General features: G+C 40.5%; 1 protein-coding gene across 1 annotated transcript in view; it reads right to left on the reverse strand.

The window, feature by feature from the left end:
* The window catches only part of LOC124273285 (E3 ubiquitin-protein ligase TRIP12-like), a 75,491-nt gene that overhangs the window by 5,257 nt on the left and 49,933 nt on the right, over nucleotides 1–20,301 (reverse strand). Inside the window, 25 exon segments of the mRNA XM_046708523.1 lie at nucleotides 808–1,003; nucleotides 2,782–2,946; nucleotides 3,694–3,858; nucleotides 4,278–4,404; nucleotides 4,406–4,432; nucleotides 5,045–5,160; nucleotides 6,046–6,144; nucleotides 6,823–6,976; nucleotides 7,600–7,745; nucleotides 8,265–8,416; nucleotides 9,900–10,012; nucleotides 10,825–11,021; nucleotides 11,705–11,764; nucleotides 12,397–12,528; nucleotides 13,137–13,229; nucleotides 14,084–14,185; nucleotides 14,697–14,882; nucleotides 15,329–15,438; nucleotides 15,861–15,939; nucleotides 16,576–16,694; nucleotides 17,040–17,185; nucleotides 17,893–18,124; nucleotides 18,725–18,843; nucleotides 19,724–19,830; nucleotides 19,944–20,077. Coding sequence (XP_046564479.1) covers nucleotides 808–1,003; nucleotides 2,782–2,946; nucleotides 3,694–3,858; nucleotides 4,278–4,404; nucleotides 4,406–4,432; nucleotides 5,045–5,160; nucleotides 6,046–6,144; nucleotides 6,823–6,976; nucleotides 7,600–7,745; nucleotides 8,265–8,416; nucleotides 9,900–10,012; nucleotides 10,825–11,021; nucleotides 11,705–11,764; nucleotides 12,397–12,528; nucleotides 13,137–13,229; nucleotides 14,084–14,185; nucleotides 14,697–14,882; nucleotides 15,329–15,438; nucleotides 15,861–15,939; nucleotides 16,576–16,694; nucleotides 17,040–17,185; nucleotides 17,893–18,124; nucleotides 18,725–18,843; nucleotides 19,724–19,830; nucleotides 19,944–20,077 — 3,276 coding nt within the window.

Raw genomic sequence — 20,301 nt, forward strand, 5'->3', positions numbered from 1 at the left:
AACCAGAGGGGGAGGGAACAGCATGAGCCCAAGGGCTCAAACAGAGGAAAGTGTTTCCTCTGACTTAAACAATATTTTTCAAGTGAGTTATGTTTGAGTCAAGTCTGTGGGTAAATCCTAACTGTAGTCATGTCCTGTGTGGACGACATTGGCTTAACCCTTGAGAACTGATATGATAGTGCCAGAGCACAGTGAGAATCTGGATTCAAACACCAAGCCATCCAGTGATGCGTTTTTGGCAAACTTTTCAGGAGACAAAATGACCTTCCTGAAATTCATCTGCAAATACCACTTCCATGATTCAAAAGCTAGTTGGAGTCATGTGGGATCATTATTATCGATCCTCTCTTAAAAATTATCAAGGAAGAATTTTGGTAAACCTAACATTGCATTATTGGGAATATTATTAACATCTAAAGCTTACTCTCGATCACAGACAGGACTGTGTATGGTCCTGCTGACAACACTTATGATCAAATGAGTCTGTTGTGTTGATCAGCTGTAACATTGTACTAGTCAGTGATGGAGTTGGATAGTACTCCACTTTAATCAGTTGTAAGACAGCATTTCAGCTTAATGGGGTGAAAACCAAACGTGATGTAGATTGAAAATATTAAACTGTTAAACCCAATAACACACAAATAGAGCTGATAAACCAAAAATAATCTGTGCAAGCAATTATCGGAATTTGAACTCATGATCGTCAGGTCCTGGTATTGTTAAAGGATGCAACTCTGCTCTGTAAATTGTGGCACCTAGACTGTTCCCTGGTTATCCTTTACAAGGAGAGCGTCTTATGCTACTAACCTCCTACAGGTAGTTTCGGTGAGCCTGTAACAAACTGAAGGAAGTCTCTCTGCTCGGGGGTGTAAGCACTGAGCACCTGGAAGAGGAACTTGACTGCCCGACTGTCATGTGTATAGCCGTGGTCAGGGCGGCAGCATTCCATCAGCATCTTCATGTCCCACAGCTCACTCCCGCTACCACAGAACAACTGCTCCAGCTGGAACAAGGATCACAACATGGGTGGGGGCTGGGTCAGAAAATTCTAAATGAGGCTGGAGCTATATCTTGTTCCCATACACTGCCAAATAATCTGGTCAAGATATATGTTTGTCATAGCAATATTACAGTTTCATGATAAAGGCCTGTGAAGGATTGAGTCTGGACCAGGCAATCCAGTGATAGATATGCATGATCCGTAGGTCGTGCAGTGGTTGTTGAGTTACCAGCAAATTCAAGAGTAGGGTAAATGTTATTTTATGCCTCAGTTACCAACATTTCAGCGCAGATGGTGTCCAGTAGGTCCAGGAGAGTCGGTCTGACAAAACAAACTATACTACCATGACCATCTAATACCATCATGGACGATATACACACAGCCGTATCTGATAACCACCCACAGACTCTTGGAAGGCCTTGTAAAAAGTTTGAAACTGAACCAGAGGTGAGGTGAGGTGGGGTGAGGTGAGGTGAAATTGGGTTTAACATCGAATTGGGATTAAAGTACTGTCGGAAATAGAAAAAACTGTTTTTCACATTTATATCTGCAATTTATGGAGTTAATACATGACAGTGTGAAATATCTGTTAAACTAAGTTCGGCCTAACTACAGTCTCAGTGGTAGGGAGATAGGAAACGTAGAAAAGGGACTTTACTGAGGAGAGATTAGTGCAGAAATGAGCAATGTGTTCTTTTCTAAGTCCATGTCGACTTATTTGGAACAGACCATGGCTTTATGCAAATTAGTGTGCGATGATATTGTATTACAAAGGACACTTTTTAAATGCCCATAAGGTAATTAAACTTAGCTTCATTATAAACGATAGCTGACATAAAAACTAATAACTTTAACACTGAAACTATTAAGGATGTAGCTGCCATGGAGTCTCACTATCACTATAATAAGAAACAGGTGGAAGGGGTCGTCTCAAAAGCAAAACCAGGGCGTGTGTTGCAGACGGTGGTTGAGGTCGGGCTGGGGGAATAGAGATATCAGCTAAGATAAAATAATCCTTCAGGCGAATTAAACTGGGAAAAACCCGGCATGTCATAACAATTTACAAATAATATCCAATCCTGTCGATCTTCTGGTAGTCATGCCACCTACATATTTTGAGACATTTCATACGATGGCTGATATAAACTTTTCTATGGGTATCTTATCACAACATAAAAAGACACGTAAGATGATAATCAATAGACGAAACATATTCAACCCACATAAAAAAGCATAAAATATCTTTGAGATGACCCCTTGTGCCTGTAGGCAGCACATGCATTTCATGCCAGGTGAGTCGACGGTCCGTCATCATACCTGGCTGAGCGACCTAATTGCCATCTATAGTCTGATCTATTGTTTTCAGCAGCTGTTCATATTTTTTCTAAGTTTTGCCCGATTTTACGAGTAAACATGCTTTTCTGGATATCCTATTACGCATCCCACTGATGTGGGTAATTTTGACATATGCTATTTGCAATTGTGTAAATTTTAGGGATACAGAGTGACAGCCTAAATACAGTTTTTTTCTATTTCCGACAGTACTTTAACACCAACTTACACCTGCTGTGCACAAAGTCAAGTGCCATAACTCTGTAAAGAATCATAACACGGTTTCCGATTCGAACTCCATCAAGGCTCTGAAAACACATACAACATTTGGTTTCCCTATCTATAACGGTTTCTGAGAAAATCTGTCCCATAATCTCGGATGGATGGAGCTGAAACCTATATCCCCACCCACTTTGTGGTGGGAGATAATAACGAGGCTAAGAACAAACCTGTAAGTAGTCCTCAAGATTGTCGAGTGTGACTGGCACATCCTTGCCCCCCTTTTTCAGCTCAATGTTTGTGTAGCCTGGTAGTGTGAAGGTGAGGTCCAGGTCCTCTATACTACACCCATCCAGGGTCAGACTGTCCAGGGCTAGTTGACGAGACTCTTCGGTCTGCATGCACAAAATCAAGGTGTTAGCCTTCAGAGAGGACATGTCCCAGCACTCATACAAATCATACTGACTCTAAACTAACCAGTCCTTGTTTTTGTACAACTTATTGGTATGACATGGATGGCTATCGAATACCCAACCTTCTGCTTTCCAGACAGACACTATGTCCAATGTCTTGTACAAACACAAAGTCACTCAGGAAGCATAGCTATGTGTTGCTCATATCCTGTAACTAAATAAATTGTGCTGAAACACAATAAGCATTGATTGGTAATAAACAAAAGGACAGCAAGGTGGTTGATTAGCACTGATTGGTGATAGTGACAGACATGTAAGCCAGCTGGGTGGATAGTTGCACAGATAACTAAACCATCAGGCAACAGAAGATCTGCGCTTAGTAAGAGACTGGAATTATGATGGTGGTTCTGCCCTAATAAACCAAGCTGTGGTGGTGAGTGGGTCCAGAGTATTTATCGAAGACATGGAGATGGTAATATACTGGATAATGAGGGATGCTCTACAGTGGAAGTCTCCATGTTCCCATAATGACATGACACTCCAGGGGCGGATACAGCTTTTTTAGAAAGGGGGGTGCACACTATTGAGAAAAGGAGGGATGCACACTTCATTTTTACTCGAGTATCAATGGTCATTTAACAAACTTTCAGGACAAAAGGGGGGGTGGTGGGGTGGGTGTGCATGTGTGCGCACCCCTGCATCCCCCTCTGGATCCGCCTATGCACTCACATGTGACTTGTCACTTAAAATTCTCTTCTTCTGGTGCACAATATCTTCAAGTTGGCGGAAAGATTTAGCAACAACTGGGTCTATGTGTTGCAGGTCAGCTGATGTCACGCTGTGTTCCTGCCCCAACAACCACTTGTAGAATACTGGACTCAGTGGAAGATCAACCTGGAAATACAAGCAAGTTGATACATGTAAGAAACCAAGTCAGGAAGGAATGTAAACTTGTGATTATTTATGTTGTACTGGGATTGTTTACTTGTTTGTTTGTTTATTTGAAGTTGCATTATAACCATGCGTCTTATGACAAACAACAATTAACTTTCGGTCAATACTGAAAAGGATGCTGCCTTGCTTAGCACTATGACATTATGTAGTGTAGTTTACGGGAATATTGCTTAATTATCACATCTGGGTCAAACAAACAATTAGCTGAAAACAACAGCAAGGATTCATGCCACTTGGCTAAGATGTTCTGTAATAAGTAAAGTCAGAACATGACAAACTCATGTTTTCTTTAATCAATGAGAAATTAGAAAGTACAAATAACCAATCAGTTTTGTAAGGTACAAATTGTTTCCTCTTACCATTCTTGAATCCATGAGAGCTTTGGCCAGGAATTTCCCTAGGAACTTGTACTTTGATTTGACTTTGTTGACAGATGCAGCTTTGGTGTTTCTGGCCAGAGGGGCCGGGAACAAGCCACAAGGTGAGTGCATGTAGGATATCTTGTTTTCTGGGTCTGGAATTGTGTTGTTAACAAACGGTTACAATGGTAAAGACATACATGTTCCTTAATATTTTCTAGTTTTCATAACCAATTTTAAATAGTGCTGTGGTGATGAAAACTGGAAAATGATAAAGGAATATTTGAATTTTCCTGTGTTCCTTTATTTGTTTCTCTACATATAAGAAGCTGAATGCTTTATATGAAAATTAAAATTGAAAATGTTAAGTGTAAATTGTTTTAGGAGAACATTTTTAAAACTTTGTTCCAGGTTGTTTCCACTCCATATCCGAAAGAACTAAGAAAGTGTACTGCGTGAGATAGGATAAGTGTAAATATGTAGGGAGTATGAGTAGGTGGATTTGGTTTAACACCCCTTTCAACACCACGCTGGTTACACATCACAGCATGTCAGCTTAGTGTGAGAGCCCCCAGCAATGCAGGCCCTAGCTATTTTCCAACATGGCTGAACTCATAACAGGTATGGCAATAACAAACCTATAAATAATATTAGGGCAGCTGTGATTCAAAGCTAATATCTTAATTTTCTGGCATGCCTAACTCTGCACAGTTAATTGGGATACCTGAAGAACAGGGCCACCCAGAAACTATATAGAAAGGTCTTACCTGACGGGTTCGCCGCCTTTACAGCTTCCCCCCCTCCACATGTCTAGGTCGGTCCTTTGGAAGTCCCGGGACACCAGAGCATAGAATTCTAATGTAGGGCCCAGGCCTGTACCCACCTGAGAACAAGAGGAGCGGAGCATTGGAAAACTGGACAATTCCTAAGACGAATGACAGGTATTGATATTCAAGTCATGTAGATAGCCAGAACTACTTACAAAGCTTCAGAATGACAAGAATACTGATGAGCATCCTTGATTATAAAACATGCTAAACTGACACTAATATGTCAAGAACTGCTAGTGAAGACACTGGAATTGGATTGGCATGTGTCAGAAAATAAACAAAAGACATCCATGCCTGAAACTTAATACTCAAGAAGACATGGTGTCATCAATATCCCCTGCCACAGTGTTCTGTTCCTGTTTAGTTAATGTGTTTTAACTCCACCACGAAATTCATGTCCTGTAAACACATACCACATTTGGTTTTCCTATCTATCATGGTTACTAACAAACATGCACTAAGTCAAGTAACACATACATCTGCAACAAATCATAACACTTTGTGGTGGGGGATAATAAGAGTGAGTGAGTGAGTTTAGTTTTAAGCCGCACTCAGCAATATTCCAGCTATATGGCGGCGGTCTGTAAATAATCGAGTCTGGACCAGACAATCCAGTGATCAACAGCATGAGCATCGATCTGCGCAATTGGGAACCGATGACATGTGTCAACCAAGTCAGTGAAACTGACCACCCGATCCCGTTAGTCGCCTCTTACGACAAGATAGTCGCCTTTTTATGGCAAGCACATGGGTTGCTGAAGACCTATTCTACCCGGATCTTCACGGGTCGGATAATAAGAAGTAAGGTATGGTGCACTACACTTGCTTCCTAGGACCATTAGATGCCTTGTACTTGTGTGTACCCTTGAAATGTATTTCTGAGGTCTCTGGACCCCTTTTTTGTACACCAAGTCATTCAAGAATCTATTACTTCTTACCTCATTCTCATAATGTATTTCCAATAGAGCTTTGGAGTTTCCTAGTTCCTCCATGACTTTTTCAGCCTGTTTGAGCAAGTCAACACGACTAACCATTCTCTGCAAATATACATCATTACATGACATAGGTGAGGTGAGGTGAATTTGGGTTTATCGTCGTGCTTGAGAATATTTCGCTCATATGACGACGTACAATGCGTGTGTATGTGTATGTGTATGTGCGGCTGCTTGTACTAGCCCAGACTGAAGCTGGTTTTATAGTGCTACCTCACTGAGATACCATGCCGCAGTGAAGCATGAATACCCTCCAAAGACACATTATACTGACTCCAAGCCGACCAGTCCGTGTTGTACCCAAGTACCATATTTTAACGTCTTTTAGTAGGACACGGTCAGGGATCGAACCCGCGACCTTCCTCTCTCCGGGCGGACGCTCTAACCACTACACGATGGAGGCGGTTCATTACATGACAAAAACAGCATACACTTTAAAGTGCAAAACACATATGTACCCATACTTTTTATGTAACTATAACAGTTTACCATTATTATCAGTTTTTAAACATAAGTGCACTAAAAAACAGAAAACATTCAGTAATTGTTTATTAAATAACAGAACTAGCAAACCTGTTTACCTTGTTTATACTACAATATAATAGCTACACAGCCTGATATACAACAATCAAGGTTTGGTCCAATAAACCAAGGCATAAAGGTTATTACATGTACCTCTAGAACTTTTAAGAATTTTCAAAGCTATTTTGGGCAAACACTTACTCTCCTGCGATCCAGGCGTGGTGCCACTCTCTCACTGTCATTCTGTATACTGTCACCAGAGTTGTCCTGCTGTAGACGCATCATGGCCCGATCTCGGTCAAATGATGTAGCGAAGAACAGCAGTTGTCGTGTATCAAAGGGGAACAAAAATGGCCTACAAAAGAAAAAGAAAGGACCTAAAGTTGTTTTAAAATATGTAATGCTTAAAAACCCCATAAAGAACATCATTCTTTTTTAAATCATCTTTTTATTTCAGAAACCCCTGTTACAATATTGGGGCTGCAGCCCAGGGAAGCAAAAACCCCACTGAAGTGAAAAGAGATTGAAGCAACAGGCTTCTGTTTTTTAGGTTTTTTTTGAAGTCATTAGACAAGCACATTGCATTCACTCACACATTCACACTGACAGAATAGGTAGCAAATAACCTGAAGTATATAGCATAAGAACATCATTCTTACCTTGCAGGAAACATACAGATTAACGTGAAACTGAGATGGTTGTTTGTTGATAATGAGAGAGTGAGTGAGTTTGGTTTTATGCTGCTTATAGCAACATTCCAGCAATATACACCGGGGGACACCAGAAATGGGCTTCACACATTGTAGCCATGTGAGGAATTGAACCCGGGCCTTCAGCGTGACGAGGGAACGCTTAACCACTAGGCTACCTCACCGCCCCCTGATAATGAAAGAGAGATGCAACTTACGCTGCAGTGCCTATTTCCCCCAGCCAGTTGGGGAGGTTGCCTGTCATAATAATGAGAGAGATGCAACTTACGCTGCAGTGCCTATTTCCCCCAGCCAGTTGGGGAGGTTGCCTGTCATAATAATGAGAGGATCCTGGAGCTGGCGGTTGGCCTTCGCTGTCAGTTTATTGCTGGTGAAGTCTGATGCTGGTAGCACCGGGGATGGGAAGAAGGACACCTGGAACAGACCACAAACTGCTGAACAACTGTCGGGGGAACACTGAACATGAATTGGTAATCTCAAAGGTTCTGGGAATTGATTGTACTTCTTGGTCCTTACTGTTTACAGTTTTCAGTAGGTGAATCTGGCTTAATACCATTTCAAACATTATTTCAGTTTGATGTACGGTAGGAAGAATGCCTGAAATGATGCAAGTCTGGGGTTCAAACCACTGTTATTCATTTCGAAGACTCCTCACAACAAAACATGCAGCGATAGCAACTAGGACACTTTTGCCCACAACATGACTCATAAATGTTGAGACAGCATGTCTAAAAATGCAATTTGTGCTATCTATTTACAGGTAGACCAAACTGTGTGGCAGAAAGACAAACTTGTTCCTGAAGTATTCTGATAAAGGTGAGAAAACAAACTCATTCTGTTACAAACTCAAACTCACAACACCATGTCCATCAAATGATATGTCATGCCTGGGTCACCGCTAACAGTCTTCAATAATACATGCATTGAGCTTACTTCAAAGAGAGTTGCCCAGAGCCTGTTGAGAGAATGCAACACCCGCAACAGAGCAATAACATCGAGAGACGGGTCCTGGACTGTGACAAACGCAGGCAGCTTGTCAGTGAGGAAGGCATTCAAGAGGGGAACTATCACAGAACAATGGCTATCTGAAAACAAAAACACATCATCCTGTTTTAAGCCAAATAAAACAAGAAGACAAAGTCATCAATATCCCCCGCAATGGCAAAATACTCTTCATGATTATGTCTACGAGTTAGGATTATGTCAAATATTTAGGTGTGTATATAGAAAAGTGGAAGGAGAGTATTGAAAGGTTTTGAAAGTTCTGCTCCAGAAAGGAGCACTATCACCAATTTCAGTCTAAGTCAAACTTGTTGCCATGGAAATGCCAAAAATATTTTATTCAGAATTCCAAAACAACCAAAAGGCACCAGTACACCACCATATCTATCTATGTGCCAAGTTTGGTGAAGAAATATTGAACGGTTTTAGAGTTCTGCTCCGGAAAAGACAAATTTGCACGTACCACCAATTTCGGCTAAGTGAAACTTGTTGCCATGGAAACGCCAAAAATATTTTATTCAGAATTCCAAAAGAACCAAAAGGCACTAGTACACCACCAGATCTATCTATGTGCCAAGTTTGGTGAAGAATTATTGAACGGTTTTAGAGTTCTGCTCCGGAAAAGAGCACTACCACCAATTTCAGTCAAAGTTGAACTTGTTGCCATGGAAACGCCAAAAATATTTTATTCAGAATTCCAAAACTACCAAAAGGCACCAGTACACCACCAGATCTATCTATGTGCCAAGTTTGGTGAAGAAATAGTGAACGGTTTTAGAGTTCTGCTCCGGAAAAGACAAATGTGTACGGACGGACGGACGCACGGATGGAGTCCATTTTAATACCCCCCGCAAAACGCGTTGCGGGGGATAAAAATTGTTGTGGTTACGACGACACCTCTTTAAAATTTAGGGTAGGTAGGTAGGATTTTTTATTTTTACATTTTTTTTCAATGTGTAATTGTTTATTCAATCAATCTTGCAGCCATCATGTCAACTTTTTCTATCAGAATGACCAATGTTCGTCTATGCCAGGAAAAAACAATGGTATCTGGACACTTATTTTATTCATACTGCTTAAAAAAAATAGGGTTGGCACAAGATTTCATGGGTTGGTCAAGTAATCAGAACCACAACATTGTTTTAGGCCTTATCACATGCAGCATCAACAATCTGTTCAGAAAACCACTGTAAACTGATGCTTCAGTAATTATGTATTTTTCTGTTGCTATTCAACTGAAGGATCCTTTACCTCTCATACTTTCTAATGCACTGTTTATAGTGCGAACACATAAGACGCTGGATTCATGGTTAACTTAAACATATGAACCAATGATTATTAAGTCTCTAGGATGATACAATATTTAGGATATTTGTATTTGAAATATTTTCGTCTGACTGCTCTGCTATGCTAGATTCAGAAGGTCTGCAAAGTTTGTGGCAATATTCCAGCATCCTTAGCTTTGTAGCAATTGAATCCATTATGGATATTATTATTACTGTTGTGACAACTCGCTTTTTAAAATAATTTCTGCCCAAAGATGACATACACCAGATGTACACTGACCTTTATGCAGATCATCGTGTTTCCTTCGGGCAGCTTTAGCACCTTTAGACTCAGCTTTTGTTTTCTTTGGACTAGTAGCGGTGACCTCTTCCTGTTCAGCAGCCTGTCGGTACCTGATGTGCACGGATGAAGAAGATGTCATTCCAGTAATTATTACACAGAAATCACACTTTTATTGTGAAAGTAGTAAATAATTAAAAATTGCTTTACTTTTTTAATTTGATACAAAGCAAGAGGCTTAAATGTTTTTAATTAATTTGTTGTTACGTGAGCATCTACATGTCAAACTATACAGCCTTTTCTCTTCAACAATCTCTACATAAACCTTTAAACATGTGGACACAAATTGTCCATGTAATCGGTTGATAAAACTAATGTAAGAACTAACACATCATGAAATTTGAGCTGCTTTTAAAGCAATCTTGGAACAGAATATTCACTTATCTTTGCAACAGGTGACTGAGAGCTCCAAATAACAAGAAGTGATTGAAATTAACCTTGAGTCCTTGAAGTTTGCTACACAGAATATGAATCAAAGGGACCCAAAACCCTTATGTTTTTAACATCAGATCCTAAGAAGTTCACCAAAAAGACTACAAACACTGTCAAAGTCAGAGACATTAATGCTATGCAAAACCCATGAGCATGGTACTAACAGATCAAGGACCATCATCAAGGACTGATTCAAACTCATAGCTAGGGGGTGTAGCAATCAAATAGATTTCAGTCTGCACAGGAACAAAAGTAGGTGACATAGACTGACTGACTCACTGAGTTTGGTCTTACGCCGCTTTTAGCAATATTCCAGCAACATCACGGAGGGGGACACCAGAAATGGGCTTCACACATTGTACCCATGTGGGAGGTGACATCGAAGTCTGAGTCACCTAAATGTTTTGTTACAACAGAGTCATACAGAACTAACCATATTGTGTGGGTCTGTACCCAGATACCAGCATGGCTGAGAGGGTTCTCCGAGTCTGTGTCAGTCTCACTCCCCTCCCCACTAAGGCTGAACTGTTTGATTGCCTGGTACACTGTCATGTTGTAGGGCAGGACACGGTCTCCAATCAGGAACTCCAGTCGGTGCCGTGCTGTACCCTGACTGATGAACACTGCCGCCTAGAGAGCAGGGACAACATTTGTAGTTACACAGTTTGACATGGGCAGAAAACCCAAAGTGATGCATGTCTTACTTATATAGCACTTTAGTGGATTTGAATCAATTTGGGGGTCAAACCATCGTCATACTTTTCTGAGATTCCTAAAGGATGCTATTCTGCACAAAAAAATGTGGCATTATTTGCATCTTGGATGCTCTTTTCCACTACTACACACTTTAAATGTAGAGAGAGTAAGTCATAAAAGGCATACAGATGTCTGTGGTCGTTGAAAGCAAGCTTAGAAGCAGTTCTCATCTGCTCATTACAAGACCAGAGAAAATCTTGAAGGAACTTTTGCCCTGTTAATTATGCTACACAAATCACAGTCAGGATTGTTAATTATGCTACACAAATCACAGTCAGGATTGTTAATTATGCTACACAAATCACAGTCAGGATTGAGCTATGCACTAAGTAACTTGATTTAACTCATGGCCTCCAAAACTATAACAGTCAGGGCAACCTTAGTCAGTCAAGAGTCTAGAACAAATCTGTTTGGTCTACTAAGATCTACCACGAACAGACCACACAACACAAACATGATGCTATGAGCCCTGTTTGGGCTAACAGACTTACAACTCAGACAGCAGATAGGGTTACGCTGGACAGTACGGCTTAATGACGCACTTATGAAGAGCTTACCATAGTGTCCTCTACATCATCATCTGAGTTCTCTTCATCACTTATCTCCTCTTCTCCATCCTGATGATACACAATAACATCAGTTTGAAATTAGTGTAACACTCATGTTAAGATATACACCAGAAACAAACCAACCAGGAAAGGAAAACAAGCATTTAATTATTATCCGCACAGAATCTAAAATAAAGTACACAATAAATTGAATAAAGTCCAACAGTTCAGGTACTACTTACTAAATTACATCTCATTTAAAGAAGGTAAAGTTATGATCAATGATGACAGTATAATGTTTTGCATTATTCTGCTTGTTCTTTGTGACTCCACTCATCAGTTTAAAAGCTGTAAAATGTCAGAGGGCACATAATCAAGTCAAGACCAGACATCAGTTATCCACATCATGAGTGAGTGAGTATGGTTTTACGCCGCTTTTAGCAATATTCCAGCAATATCATAACGGGGGACACCAGTGCTTCACACAATATACCCATGTGGGGAATATACCCAGCTCGGGACTTCGGCGTGACGAGTGAATGCTTTAACCACTAGGCTACCACACGGCCCCTATCCACATCATAAGGATCCATCTATGCAATTACAATATCTGGAGACTTAAAGGTCTGTGTTACTGTTATGCTCTCTTATAATCCCACCATGGGCCATATAAGTACATTGTGTGATACTCCATTGCTTACCTTGGTTCTCCCGTAGCCTCTCATGACAAGATACCTCTCTATTGCCTGCACAAGAGCTAGAGGATCGATTTTCACTGGACCACCCTTCCATTGCCGCAGAGATGAACAAGAGGGATGTCTTTGTAACTGGCACTGAAACAAACAAATCAGCTATTGAGTGAATGTAATTTTACAACAGTCAGTGATACTCAGCCTTCGACACAATAACCTATACAAAATTGCTGGGTAAGCTAATAATTCACATCAGCATGCAGAAACAGTCTGTCATGCATCGTCATCTAAAGTATTCTAAACAAACTAAAAGGGGGCACTGGGGACCAATTTGTCCCTGGAATTCCAACAGGTGAAACCATACAGGAGAATATATTTCATATAATAAACACAAGTAAAATGGATGTACACATGCTCCTGTGTGTATTATACTTTTGTGTTGATATTAAACCCTTTCCTTGGCGAAAGTCAATCTGATAAAGTGTTCAGAGATTTATCTTGGATCAAAAACTGGGTTTCATTTGGCAGGCAAATTTGAAGAAAAGTCATTTGTTCAAAATCAGATCCTTCTTAAATTCTTATCCTCTGACACTGACATGAAGTTCAGTTTTGCAAGATATCGTTCAAACAATATCGCTCATTTGTGCTGAACTGATTTCAGAATATTCTAAAATGGATTGCAATTGCAAACACAGTGGATCGACCTTGTACAATATTCCAGTGACAGACAATGAAAACATAGCACTTACTTTTAACTGATGTGTACTGAAGAACTTGAGTGCATTTGATCCCCGCCCACTTGAACTGTTGCCTCCTGGTAGATCATGCACTTTAACCTGGAACTGATGCCACAAATTGGGATAAGGTCTAACATTTCAACCGACTATGTGAATGATTTACTAAGTATTCCAGCTATCTCATAGATGTCTGTAATTGGATGAGGTTGGGCTAGTGGGTGATAGCATGATATGCAGTCCATGTTGTGATGGTGTTATGCAGAGCTCTGTTTCTGACACCTAATACAGTGAATGAGTGAGTGTGTGAGAGTCTATGTATGTATGTGAGTGAGTGAGTGTGAGAGAGAGAATGTGAGAGTGAATGAGTTTAGTTTAACGCCACTTTTAGCATTACAGCAATATCATGGCGGCGGACACTAGAAATGGGCTTCACACTTTGTAGCCATGTATAGAATCGAACCCGGTCTTTGGCGTGAAGAGCAAACACTTTAACCACTCGGCTACCCCACCGCCTCAGAGTGTGAATGAGAGTGAATGTGGATGGGTGGCCTTATGGCCATCAATAAAACTGACCGACCAGAAAACAATGGAGCCAACATAATGAAAAGACAGTGTACCTTTGCAAAATTAAGAAGTTTACACTCGATAACAACTCAAATGACAACACTGAAAAAATAATCTCACACAAACACACACTCTCACTCTTTTCTTTATTCCATGCAGGTTGTGACCGATTACTGAAGCACTGTCCTAAAATAGGTCAAATCAAGTTAATGAGAATCACTTGTGTTGTCTGACTGACTGAGTTTAGTTTTAGTTTTTAGCAATTTTTAGCAATATTCCAGCAATATCAATGGGGACACCAGAAATGGGCTTAACACATTGTGCCCATGTGGGGAATCGAACCCGGGCCTTCGGCATGACGAGCCAACGCTTTAACCACTAGGCTACCCCCCTACCTGTTCTAACTGATGAAGACACCCCATCATCTTGCTGACAAGTGGGTACAACTGTCCCTGCTGATCCTCTATTCTCTCCTTGATGTAGGTCACCTCGGGGAGCTGCAAACATCACAACATTCAAATTAAGCTGAGGCACTGCATAGAAACTCTTTCTGGAGTTAGACGGCAGACAGACATGAGTGGTCAAATCCAACTGGAATGCAGCTTATTTCAGGCCAGTGGTAATTTAAGTACAATGGTTAACATTGGGACAAGACTGATAACTCTAGTCTCAAATAAACTGACTAATGGCTGTGTTTATCCATGTTTACATGTCCAGCAGTGTATAAATAGGTAAAAAACAAACAAAATAAAACCTTCACAAAATAACCGTACATTAATTTCGATGTGGATGAGTTGAATGCATCTTTACATGGTCCAGAGTCACAATATCTCTGATGTATCTCAATAGAAAATAGAAATATTCTGAAATCTAAACAATGGTGTATGAAACTCAGTTAAATCCTTCGATCAAGTTTCATTAGCGTTCAACACCCATTTCCTATGACAGACAATAGAAATTTTCCTTTCCAAGACAAACTGAATCAGTTTGTACTATCTGCCAACGTACAGGGCATCCTAGGAAGACGTGAAGAAACAGCCTGATGCGGAGGTCCCGGGGGACGGAGCCTGACGTGGATGTGAGGTACATCAATAGCTTCTTTACAAGGCCACTATGGATGATCTCAAAAGGTGAGACATCACTCTCCTTCATAATACTGGAAATCTCCTTTAGTGCTGACAGGCTTTCATCATTCTGAAAACAAACAAACAAACAATCTTGAAGTCAATCAAGATACATTCTATACAAAATACATAAGATAGAGGAAATTACAACTTCGCCTTTCCAAGAACTGGGGGAAACAATTGTCAATCACATGATCACCTACAAATTTCCTTGAACAGATGGTGTCTTCTGACCTGACTGAGTAAGGTTTTACACTGCCTTTAACAATATATTAGCAATATCACAGAAATAGGCTACTCATATTGTACTAATGAGAGGAATTGAGTTCGTTCTTTGAGTTTAATAACTGGAAGCTTCATCCACGAGGCTGCTCACTGCCTTAAACCTGCGCTGGCGCTTCTGCTTCAAACAGTGATAACATACAGATAGAGTAACAAAGATCGAGATGAATTCCTTGTGATTGTACTATTGTGCTGCTGTTAGACAGCGGTCAGTGATAACAATACTTGACTCACATCTAGAGAGAGTTGTTCAGTGGCTGTGCACAACCTGTTGAGAACATTGAGGGCTGGGTGACTCCCACCAGGAGCTTCAGTTGAGAAATATTTCTCTAGGAATTTGGTAGCTGAAAACACACATAAAAACCCCATGTTTTATCTTAAAACATTCATTACTTATTAACGCCCTCTGACAAAAAGTCAACTCATTCATAAGCATTTAGAACTTGGAAGAGCATGAAGACACTGAACTTCTATGGATAACAACTTTGTTAAAGAGGACAATTTATGGATGTTAACTCCCTTATTTAAGGAACACCAAGTTTTGGAGTATATTCATATTCCGTCATCAGGTGAAATTTGCCATTTAAAGACTTGAAGCTGCTTTATTGTTTGCAGCATTTCAGATTTACTTCTTGCCCCTTCACCTGATACAGGTTATAACAAACAACAATGAAGATGTAATCTGTTAAAGTCGCCTGTCTTGTTTCCTGAAGAGGTAGAAAGAAGTGATGACAAAAGCTTCAGTTTGGTCAGTATTCTTGCTTACCCTGCTCTTTGATCCATGCTCTGACTTTCTCCCTGTTTGCTGATGATGTGTTGTAAGATATCTTCTGTACAGATGTGTCCTGTATAACAAGCAACATATTAGATGATCTTGAACATCATTTCCCTCTGCATTTAGTAATATTCCCTCAACATCTCCATGCTAGCAAATACATGGAATGAGGTTCACCCACTGCAATATTTGGAGAGTCCTTCAATTACATGAGGACATCCCAATACAGGTCACATCAGAACGACCTCTTGTCAACTTTGATCGACCAGTAACATGACTGACAAAAAGTCAACACCAGCTGATCAGTCAGAAAGAAGCCTTCTTGAGCTTGATGGACCTAGTGTAAAACTAGTGACTTTCAATTCAGACTACACGGCTGCGATTGTATAGCAGGCCTTGCTATAAATATGGAAAGTCTCTTCCATTTCCAATGTTTATCCCATTGAAGTTAGGTGATGAGTTTGATGAAATCGGTCATATTTCATGTTATTGATAACTGTCATTTGTAGTACGGTGTGACACCCTCTTTGAAGAGAGACATTATTAGGAAATATATTCCAACTGTCACTTTCCCGATCTGATTTGGATAAAAGGTTGTTCTGATGTCACCTATTATGGGATGTACACAGATCTGCTTGAAGCAGTAGTGAGCTGCAGTGAGTACTAAGATCTCATTCCAATGAGACTTAGATCAAATTAAACAAACCTTTGGTAGAGGTGGCCTATCAGAAGAACTGGAGGAACCACCAAGACGACCCCAACTCCTTGGATTCAAACTTGTCAAGAAAGTTGCCTTTGGACCAGAACTAGATTTACTGTCTTTGCCTACAACAACACCTTATCATGACTACTTGCACTCACGATTATAGTCACACTTGTCACAGAATGCTACGGTCATAAAAATGATATTTCAATGCAAATGTGGACACAGAATTCTCTGTTGCTATCTTATGTTTTCCTAGATGACATTAAGAAGACAACTCTTCTCAACTCAACATGTTTCTCAACTAAACCTTATGCATGTGTTTACATGTATGATCCCAGTGATGTGGAAAGGTTTGGTCTTTAATCAGAGGTAGTTGCCTTGGATGAAGCATTTGGGTTTCAAATTTGTAATCTTTCTAATACATTACTATTTCCTTTTACTGATGTCATAAGAACTCTACTCACTTGAAGATTTCCCCCGACTGGAAGTTCTACCGCTTAGGACCGGTCCACCACGAGCACCAGTTTCCATTACATCATCTGATTTGTTGCCTTTTCTGGTTGGACCTCGTTTTGGAGGTCGTTTCCTTTTGAGAACATCACTTAAACGCCTGAAACAGATTTATAATTTAGAGTGTTTCAGCTCTAAAAATGACCAATCATGTAAAGACTAGAGCCAAATATCAAGGTGATTAGTGATCATAACTTAAAAAGCACTTCAGGGCTCAAGTATAAAATCCTGATTGTACCTCTGCGACTATACTGGCAAACAAGGATAAGTTGAGCACCGACCTGACAATTGACCCATATTAGCATGTATGAGTGCTACCCACTGGCGCGCTTGCCATTGTTAGCGAAGGGGCCCCAGGTTGTCTGCGATCAAGTGTAGTGCGACTTGCTACACTGACGTGAGAGTCTTATGAGCAAGGCATGTGCAGCTACGCTAGGAATCAATTTCATAATCATGCAATGCACGTGCACTAGCCAACATCTGCTCTACCTTTCACAAACAAATGGGTTTGCTCATTGCCGTGCACCGCGTACTTCTCACAAACGCGTTCTCTGCGCTGGTCCAAATTATCCTTGTTTGCCAGTAGTATCTCTCATAGATTAGTTGTACTACAATTATTTTGTGAGGCTGGCATATGATCTTAATAGTTTTCTAAAAAAAAGCTGTATCACAGTCTGCAGCTTTAGTCACAAGTTTTAATTCCAAGTTCATCAAACTTTCCATGTCTCAAGCTCTTTTTGGCCGACTGTATCAGAGTGCTGTGCATGAGTTATAATTTATGACAAGCCACAGACAACAGCTACATACATCTGAGGGGACTCATCAGGCTGAGCTGTTGCTCCTGGTGAGATGGTGGTGATTTCTGTCTCCTTCTTCTCAATGGTGTCCCCGCCGATGCTCCCTGACCCTGAGCCCGAGGTACTGCCCCCGCTGCTGTTGCTGGAGAGGCTGTGAGAGGAGGAGGTGGAGATGGACTTGGAGGTGGTAGAGGGGGACTGCAGGTCCATCTCAGACAGAAACTTGATCTGGTGCATGACACCTGGAAGAACAGCAAAAAAACAACAACAGTTAAATGGTGGGTAGAGTTACAGGTCACTGTGTCAGTGTCACATCAGGGAATGTTACTATTGTATAGGAGAACTGATTAAAATGAAGCAGGGCAATTCATGGAAGGTAAGCACTCAGCAGTAAGTAATCAGTCCAAACTAGGAAAATTACTGAGTGAAATAGTCAACAACAGTTCATAAACATGAGGGCCGATGACCAGCATAGGTTGCTGGGGTCAAGTTCTAACCCAGAATTACCATCGGGAAGATTTTGATGCTGACAGAACAAGATTGAAAATGAAGGCAAACGTTAGATGCCCAGTGCATCATATAAATCAATGATAGCGACATGCTGCACAGCCTGACAAACTGGCAATTGTGCTAACAACTGATCACTGCATGACTAAAGCACAACTAAGGTACAGCAGACCACGTGGCTAGTTCAGCTCAAAACTTAAATACAGAATAATTAACAAGAAAAACCTATCCATCCATTTATCCATCCATTCATTCATGACAATCCATAGGTCATCATCAGTCTTGATTATTTTCAGTACTTTTGTAAACAAATGATGAAACATTGGAAAACTCACCTTCTCTTCTGAAATATATGCCAAAGATATCCTCCAGTTTCTTCATCAGTATATCTGCCATCTGTATCGCTCCTACGACGACCTTGAGATCTGGGGACGCCATCATTGCAGCTATGTGGCTGAAAACATCACACACACATTGAAACAATGGCTGTCAGACACCATTCATTGTGACCTCAGTGTCTCACAACATAGAAGACGAATTTTATTACTGTTATAGTCTTTGTAATTAAGAATTAATGTGTGTGGAGTCTTTGTTAGAGCCCTAGATTCAAATGGCAGGGATTTAGGATGTCCGTTGATTCAAATAACAAAGACCCAAGGACTTAATTTTGAGTGAGAGGGTGAATGAAGTTTTACACCAGAAACTTGACTTTCCGGACTTCATACATTGTACCCATGTGAGGATTTGAACTCGGGTCTTTATCATTATTTATTTATAATCAGCAGACATTGTTCTCATTGGAGTGAGTGAGTGAGCTGGATTCATGTCTTTATTTGGTGAAAAACATCAGCATGGGTGTGGTGTTGACAAATCTAGAAACACGATCAGGGGCAAACATGGATTTGAGCCCACAATCTTAACAGTGTGTGCTTTGCAGCAATGATTAACAAATTTCCAGATGGAACTAACACAGTATATGACTTAGACTGCAACAAACTGAGGCGCATTTTATGGGGATTGTCTCTTGTTTGTAATATGCTTGGCTGTTCCATAGTTTGGTTGCTCTTTGATTTTCATTGGAAGGTCTGAGTAATGGCTTGCAAAGATTACGCCATGATTTTGAACGTTGATCTATGCAGAACTTGCATTTGGAAGGGGCATTTTGGTTGGTTGTTCATTTCAAGCTGGTGAGCAAGGGAAAATCAGTGCTAAGGTACTGGTAAGAGTGATTCAGCTGGTAATGTCCTTTCCAAAAGTTAGAAATGGTGGTGAATAGGAGCAATGCTTATGAGGAATATATAGTGGGAACATACAAAATGTACATATGATCTGACCTTGACACTGGCTGGTTCCTCAACACTTCTTTGAGCAGGTCAGACGATGCGTAGTAGATCATTCGCAGCAGTGTCTGCAGACACTTGTGTCTCACAGTAGGGCCAGCCTGTCGTCAAGGCACACAAGTAAGTACCAATACATCTTCACATGTAATTAGTATTCTGTTGGACAGTGATAATACTTGCAAAACTGATTAGGACTTAAATAGGAGGTACTTACTGATGAGCTGTAGACCTCGTACAACACAGAGAAGAGTGTCTGAATGAAGGCTGTAGCCAGATCACTGTCCTCCTTCAAGATCTCAGCGCGGGAATCACATCTTTCTAAGTTGGGGTCCGATGACACAGATGTGGCTGGAAGATTAAAGGTATTTTGTAGTTGTATATAAGCAGAAATATAGAGCTAGAAGGGCTACCTTAATAATCAAAAAATAATGTCAGCCATGTCAAAAGTCACATAAGAATTCTTTGAACATCTTTTACAGACACCATTGCCTGGATCCCTCACACAAAGTATCAGAAAATCTTATTGGTACATGGCCATTGCACAATGTAAGTTTCAGTCAGGCGAGCTGAAT

The sequence above is a fragment of the Haliotis rubra genome, unplaced genomic scaffold, assembly GCF_003918875.1.
Source record: "Haliotis rubra isolate DU_JTF1 unplaced genomic scaffold, ASM391887v1 Scf179, whole genome shotgun sequence".
In the NCBI taxonomy this organism is placed as follows: Eukaryota; Metazoa; Mollusca; class Gastropoda; order Lepetellida; family Haliotidae; genus Haliotis; species Haliotis rubra.